The 7,781-nt window shown below is 47.8% G+C and overlaps 1 protein-coding gene across 1 annotated transcript; it reads left to right on the top strand.

Annotated features, from left to right (window-relative positions):
* Nucleotides 1-256: 256 nt before the first annotated feature.
* Nucleotides 257-898, top strand: LOC8033305. Its single transcript, XM_029978190.4, has one exon. It carries the CDS (start codon nt 257-259, stop codon nt 896-898), a length of 642 nt encoding a protein of 213 aa, XP_029834050.2.
* The last annotated feature ends 6,883 nt before the right edge of the window (nt 899-7,781 follow it).

Raw genomic sequence — 7,781 nt, 5'->3', positions numbered from 1 at the left:
ATCATCGCACCACGCCAATTGATCAATCTTATTGTTCTTTCGAGTAAAAACAATTTCGGTGATGCGAAATGCGCACTGCGGAAGGTGCGTGCGCACCACCACAATGGCAGCTGGTGTGACCTTAATGCGGCCCGTGTATAGAAATGACTGATTTTAGCCACGTTCCACCATTTAGAAACGCCGATGACACGATCTTAATTTGTTTCTCCGCAGCTCGCAGCGGTGCGGCGGGCGCTGCTGCGGCCCAGCGTGAGCCATGATCTCGGCCATGCCCGCGGTGGCGGTGCGCCGGGAGCGGCGCCGCAGCAAGACCGGTCGCACCCTGTCCGCAGGCTCCAGGCAGGGCAGCGTCAACTCCCTCTCCCAGCGGCCAGCCAGCCTCAGCACCCTCAGCTCGCTGCCTGGACACCGCCTGGTACGAACCACGCTGCAAGAACAGCGCTCCCGCCTGCTCATGTACCTGGGCACTCTGCTCCTCGTCACGGGCCTGGTACTACTGTTCATCGGCGTCGGTGCCAACGTCAGCTACACCCAGACGGTCGGGCTGATCTTCATCGCCACCGGCGGAGTGCTGTACTTCATCAAAGTGTTCATCACGCCTGATAACACCCACACCATCGTGCGGAGGGCGAGGCTGGTCGGCTCCAGGGACTCGCTGTACAGCGTGGCGCCCGTGGGCATCAAAACGCACCAGCCGACGCTGCCCGAGGAAGGACCGCAGGACGTGGAACAAGACGCTGCGGGCGAAGACGCCACGCAGGACGCGTTGCAGGATGCGTCGCAGGACGCGTTGCAGGCCAAGACAGCGAGCAACAACAGTCCGACACCGACTAGTCTTAACGGAGGTGCTCCTGAGACGCAAGTTCTCATACCAGGAGAAGACCAAGGGCGCTTCTGAACTGCCTTCCGGTGTGAGGTCTTCTCGATGGTGACCCACGAGCTTGCGGCATCACGTGATGGTCACGTGAACCGGACGATGCGCCTGCGTTGAGACCCGATGAAACCGCCGGTGGCTGCCTTTTAAATAAGGCACTATATTCTGCAAAGCAGACGGATGGCCTCATGTAAACGAACACCAACCTTCGAATAAGGACGTAGATGAAGGCAAGACAGAACACGTTCTACTCTTCGGTGTGAGTACGCTCCTCTCTATCGGATGCCTTTGTGGGCATTTCTGACGAGCGATAATCGAACCTAATATTCGGGTAAAAAGGGTAATCTAACATTGTAAGATCCAATACATGCCAAGCCAGTCGCATGTTGAATATGGGCAGCACCCCCCCTCCCCAAAAAAAACAAAACAAAAAAACTTCCAGACTTAAACGAAACAAAGCCACGTGATAGAATCTTGGTGCAGACATCTTTTTCTGGTAATGTCACGTCGCATGTGAGAGAAAGTGAAATCGCGATTGTCTGGTGACCGAAGCCTTGTGGACATCGGTCGCAACGGTTTCAGCTGCTGTGCACTCACGTCCCAGTGCTCTCAACACGAAGGCAAGGTCCCCGACGGCAACAACACCAGAGCCCCACGCGGGATACCAGACGACTGAGACGTTTAAAGGCGAAACAGGATTCGGCGCGAACCAGGTGCTGAAGTGAGTCTCCAGTCGCTGTTGGCACCATACGTTAGCCGAAGTAATGAGGTAAGCCGACCCGGTCTTCTCGCTGGCTGGTGGTCACGGCTCAGAGGTACTATTCAGCCACACAGTTAACTATAAGCATAACCGCTGTTTTTGTTTTTTGTAATAACTGTATTTGCATCACGACGATGAGTGTGAAATATGTGGTGTCAGTTCCGAGTAACCAGTGGTAAGGTCATTTGTGTCAAATGTTCTAAGACGATGATGATGATGACGGAGACTGTAAATACAACAATGTTCCTGCTTCTTTCCTGTTTCACCTGTATATACAAACCCGTTAGCCCTGGCATTCATAGCAATTGTACAGTGTGCTGTTTTGTTCTCGTATGTGTTGGATCGTGAACGATTAATAATTTACACGTGAACTGCCAAGAAATCTCTAAAGGCATCCGGATGACACACTGTTAAGATTCCATGAGGATCAATTACGATGTTATTTTTCTCTATTGATTCGTTCTCGCACGGGGTTAATAAGATTAGGTTGACAAGCAATCATCCATACAAGATACGCAAATGGTTCTGCCGATTTAACAACACGCAAAAAGAGATTTATTCCTGGTATACAAATCGTTTGTTCTGTTCCATCCAGACATCCAATTAAGTCTCAGACTCACTCGGAGAGGCAGGGTTAGACATCGCTCATCAAGAAACCCACCTCATTCAAAGAACCAGACAGAAATGCTAACAACACGAGGCAGTGGCATGTGCCAGCACTCTACATTGTACTCACATCTGCTCCGACATTATGAGCGCCAAAAATTACTATCAAACATGCGAGATAACCAAAAAAAAAAAAATTTACTCGAGGTGTCTCTTGATTAGATTGGATTGTGTCGACAGCTGAACGGGAAGGTGTAACCATAGCCTCCCCTATACTCACAAAGCCTGGCAGTTCGGCGACCGAGCCATAAGGTGCCCAACGCCCGGTCGCAGATTTGGAGCGCGAGGATCTGGTAGCACAGAACATTTCTCGGGGGACCTAGACGTCAGCGCACAGCTTTTGCACCGGCGAGGACCCGAAACACACTTGTTCGCTCCGGAAAAGTGTGTTTCGGCGGCTAGCCGCAGCGGGGCGCCACTCACGTGGCTCTCCTCTCATCTGCTGTCTGCCGCTCCACCTTTTCCATTTCGGCGGCCGCTTGTCGTGGCGATCTGCCAGGATTTGTCAGTATATAGGAGGCTATGGTGTGACACACCATACAAAAGACGGGACAAAGGATAGTTAGGGGGGAGAAAATTGGCATAGAAGGGCGGGAGAAATCATATGTTTTTCTTTTTAGACGTAGGCTAGGTGGCACAAGCTGCCACCCGTTACAAAGGGTATAACTATTAACATCCATTTAGTCTGCAGACACTGTCCGAGGAGTGTTTCTTCCTCATACGGACGCACGTAATCGGCCTGGTCGGGGATAGCAAACGCAGAGAGACGATGAGCGTCATTACGATGCACTTTTGGCGGCGTTTGATTGGCCTCATCGAGTGAAATGGAGCAATACAATTCTTTTAGCATTCATCATCTAAGGGGAAAAAAAAATGACGAGTCGTTGGGCTGTGGGGCAGTAGATTCCGCAGAAGAGAGCTGCCGTGCATGCTCGGAACGAGTATACACAGTCGAATAGAAAAAGATGACAGAATGCAGGCGATTACTGTAATGGGTCATAATAGCTTTAGTAAGTGTCCCAGCCAGGGCCGTAACCAGGGGGGGGGGGGGGGGTTAGGGGGTTCTGACCCCCCCCCCCCCCCCCCCCCCCCGAAATTTTTTTCTGGGTACGGCCCTGGTCGGTGCACTTGCAGCCAGCCGATTTTAATCTCCACCTCTGCGCACGCGCAGTGGCGCCGGTCGGCTACCGGGTACCAAACCGGGACCGGTTCTCCGGTTTGCTGTAACTCTCCATTATATACCACCGATGCACATGATTCATAGGCGAAAATAAGACAATAGACACTTTTAAAATGGCCGCCGTTGTCCCCGAAACCCCCCCCCCCCCCCCCCCCCCCCCCCCCCCGAAATTTTTTTCTGGGTACGGCCCTGGTCCCAGCTGTACGAGCGGTGGAAAGGGTAACACACATTCTGCAGCTGTAAGCTCGCGACTGCACTCGTCGTACCTGTCCACAGTGAGTCGAGGCAGAGTATTTAACCTGTGAAAACATAATGATACAAGAGAGAGTTGAAAAAAAAAAAAATCAAAAAGTAATACTCTATATTTTAGTCACCTTCCTTTACCCTATACTGCACCGAATGCAATTGCCACGAGTACACTATGCTTTCAATGGCGATAAAGTTTCCTATATAAACCGCTGTGCTGCGCAATACGAGACAAATAAGCAGTCAGTTTTCGCAGAGACTTCAGATCGTAACAAAATAAAAGTACAAATTGAATTCCTTCACCCTGTAATATAACTAAAATATGTCAGCCGTATTATGTTATGACCACAATTTTTGTAGAAAGGGGGTAACGAGCAAGAAACATCTTGATGGCTACTAAAACGAGGCATCGATTCCTGGATCAATAAAAATAGGCACACTTCACAGGATTTTACCTTCAAAGGTTAAAGGGTTTTCTTTGGTGCCTGTAACAAACTGCAAATAGACGTCCGTGACGTTGAGCCCGCACGCCAGCCACTGTAATTTTGAGCGTCACTTCTGTAACGTCCCTGTCAGACGGGCATTTTTGAAGGCCCTTAGAACAAGCTCCTTTATAAAATTGGCGAAGCGGCTCGCTCCGTAGGGCACGTGCGCACTCAACATCGCGAGCAGATTGGCCGATTTTATAAAGGAGCTTAGCGAAAAGGACCTTTAGAACGCCGTCTGACAGGAGCTTAACACTGGGATCCTTCGCCTGTCGCTCCACGGTCGCCAGTACTACAATCCCAAAATGACAGCCCGTGAGAAGCAGCTTGCAAGGTGTCCCGTGTAACGGACATTGGAATGTCACTTATTATACATAGTTTGTCTTTAAATATAGACGCGCCGCTTGAAAAATGTCTTCTTTATCTATACTTTCAGCGATTAGACATTTGTGTATAAGAGGGAGAGAGCAACACGTCTGCAGATGATTCTTCCATAGGACTTAGAAATATGAACCGCTGCCCAGACCTGCTCACGAGCATTGTCCAACCGGAATGCTGAATGCCTTACGTCCCTCGCAAATTACGTGATTTCATAAATCCTTCCGAACCGATCTTCCGCTACGAGCTGCATCTTTGATGGAAGCGCGTTTCTTTAAACATCCAGGGGCCTTCGAAGGAATATTCTATAAGCACGCGTAGACTAAAAGCTGCTTCAATCGCTGACTCGTTAACGAGTTTCAGCTAGTGATACAAAAGGTTACGGTAAGCCGTTTGCTAGCGTTTTCCACTGATTAGCTCGTCAGCTAGCTAGGGCGGTTGGCACCTCATACGACAGTCGGGCGTTAAGGGGCAACTGTATCCCAGCGCCGTGTACGTCGGCCCCTTGAATAGGACGGTGGCCTGCGCCATCTAGCCAAAGGAAATCTACGTTAACTGTCCCTATGTTGGCGTTTTGTGGCGACGCCCGTGCGTACAGAAAATGGCAGAAAGAAGAGTATTTTTTTCTCTCACAATATTTAGTGTTGGTAACTAATACTTTAATGTTTTCTGGCCTGCTCTTGTGGCTTTTGTTTTCCTAAGCCGGTTATTTATCGTGAAAAACCCCCATGAAAGGTGGACCATGCTGCGAGCCATGGATGTTCAAAATATTTGTTTCCTTGCACTCAACCTAACGCCCGAAAAAAAAAAAAAAAAAAAAAGAGATTCCTGGGATTGACATTACACTAATGAAGATTAACAGCGGATTTGCCAATTTAAAGCGAGATTGATTTATCTACGAGTACAGAATTTCAGATGTCTAGAATTTAATGGTCACAATAGAATAAACCCACTTTAGTGCAAACTAAGTATAAACAAATTCTAGTATGAACTAAGGACCATTAAGCTAATCCAACTTGTCTTCTTCCTATTCAATCGGCTTATCACGTGCAGCTGAGTTGAAATACGTTACTCCACGGGTGCGCACGCATATCATACTTCAAAGTAAACCTCTAACGCTAATGTAACGCAGGTGAAAACCCTAGGCTTATGGCGACCCCATGTGGCAGTAACAGTCGATTTAAGTGCTTTTTTCTGGCGCTTCGAAAACTAACGCAAATGAAAGAAGCCCCAATTTCATTATTATATAACTTAAACTAATTGCTTAGTGCATTGCCATTGCAATTTTTTGGGGTAATAAATATTTTCTAAAATTCGTTTTTGCACTACGTCTCAAATACTTTTTCTACACCTAATGTTCCGAGAAAACCAACTATTGGTATGTATAATAAAATATATTTAGACAAGTTATTCTGAAATCGTTCAAAAGGCCTTTTTAATACCACCTGCTCAACGAAAAGAAAGAGACACGCGCAACATTTATTCTGGCGCAGATACAGATAATACGCAAGAACGTGAAGTACTCCTACAGTAGAATTAGCTTGTGGGGATTATACATGTAATTACATTTCCTACATTCCAAAGTTGTCCCGGCTGTTTGAAAGGACTTCCACCAACTGGGTGTACCAAGGCTACCCAGAAGTTGCTACGGCGGTATTATTCTAGCAGACATTAGAGGCAGGAACGAACGCGGATTCATATTAACTGGTACAATTAGAATTTTCCACCGATGGAATTCAGTCGGAGCATGTTTAGAGAAGGGAGACCAAATGTTTCGCACAATGTGCCCGTATACTACGCTGCCCAGAATGCATCTTCAACTTCTTTTTTAAAACATTTTTATGAGTACGAACATTTTAGTGCAATGCCTGGCTTCCGCGTGTTTTCTATTTATACGCTTGCACTCCAGATAAGCTTCAATGTAACAAGTTTATGAGTCATTTTTGAGATGGATGTTTACCGTCAATAATACCGTCAGATTAAGGGAGGAACTCCGCGGGTGTGTGGCAAAGGCGCAATGCTCACGAAACAGCCTGACATAACGCAGCAAAACACGTCAATGCGTACCATTGAGATAAAGTGTATCGATTACTGGTTGTATTGTTAATTGAGGGCAGATAACACAAATCTGAAGAGTACGAGTCTGAGACCTTTTGACTGCAGTTCATGTGCTCATGAAGTTCACTCGATTTTTCGTGCGTGTAGCCGGATGTGTATAAGCTCGGAAGTTCGAAAAGGCGCGGCAATAGAACTTTTGCAAAGCGCGCAGCGCCATCCGAGGGTGCCGAAAGGAATGCCGGGAACTGCCTGTATAGAACCGGCTGTAGCAGACGACGGAGGAAAATCGGGCGAGTGGGCGGAGGGCAAGCAAGCAAACTGAACTACCCTTTTTAAATCTTCCAAACCAGACAGGATTCCGGTGTACGGTAAGAGGAACACGGATTTTTTTTTTTTTTTTTATGACTTCGTATTCCAGGCGGTTAATCAAGATGGGTGGGATGTCACCATCAACGGCCAATGGAAATCAAAATTGGGGGGGGGGGGGGGGGGGGGGGGGGGGGGGGTACTCTAACGGGTTTGTTCATTTCGCTAACCGCTGCGGAAAAGAAAAAAACGCGCAACGCTATGCAGGCACCGGGAAGGAGCGGGAGAGAAGCCCCTATTGTGAGCATTTTAAGTGGCAAGCTAATCTTCGAGGATTGGGATCGAACAAAACAGACTGCTCCTTAAGTCTCCCTTTGTCCTTTTCTGGGGTTATAACGTCGGTTATAACGAAATAGCGGCTACAGCGAAGCGTTCACGATTTCACATTTCCTTTTGCAATTCGTTAACCGAAGTCGGTTGTAACGAAATAGCGGATATAGCGAAGTTATTTCCGATTCCCGTTGACCTCGTTATAACCATATAACCGGTCTCGAGAGTACATCTAACTCTGATTCCGGCCAGCGGAACTCGAAAAACGTCATCAGTGACGTCACACCACTCGAAAACCAAATTCCGTCTTCCGCCATCCCGAGGGCAAGTCCGTAGGTCTGCTTTGTCGGCGTCACTTAAAGGCCACCGCAAAGCGAAGATTGGAAATGCCGAATGCTGACGCAGCGTTCCTGTCCAATCAGCGTCTTGCATGCATATTAAAAAAATATATTGTTTCATTCAAGAAATGTCAGAGAAAGGTGAAAAAAAGCTTCAAAC

The sequence above is a fragment of the Ixodes scapularis genome, unplaced genomic scaffold (genome assembly GCF_016920785.2).
Source record: "Ixodes scapularis isolate PalLabHiFi unplaced genomic scaffold, ASM1692078v2 PGA_scaffold6__148_contigs__length_123643588, whole genome shotgun sequence".
In the NCBI taxonomy this organism is placed as follows: domain Eukaryota; kingdom Metazoa; phylum Arthropoda; class Arachnida; order Ixodida; family Ixodidae; genus Ixodes; species Ixodes scapularis.
The sequence above is the reverse complement of the archived record's forward strand: the minus strand, read 5'-3'. Positions and strand labels throughout refer to the sequence as shown.

Excerpts from the sequence above, each read along its gene's own strand:
- LOC8033305 (XM_029978190.4), top strand. The coding sequence starts at position 257 with ATGATCTCGGCCATGCCCGCGGTGGCGGTGCGCCGGGAGCGGCGCCGC.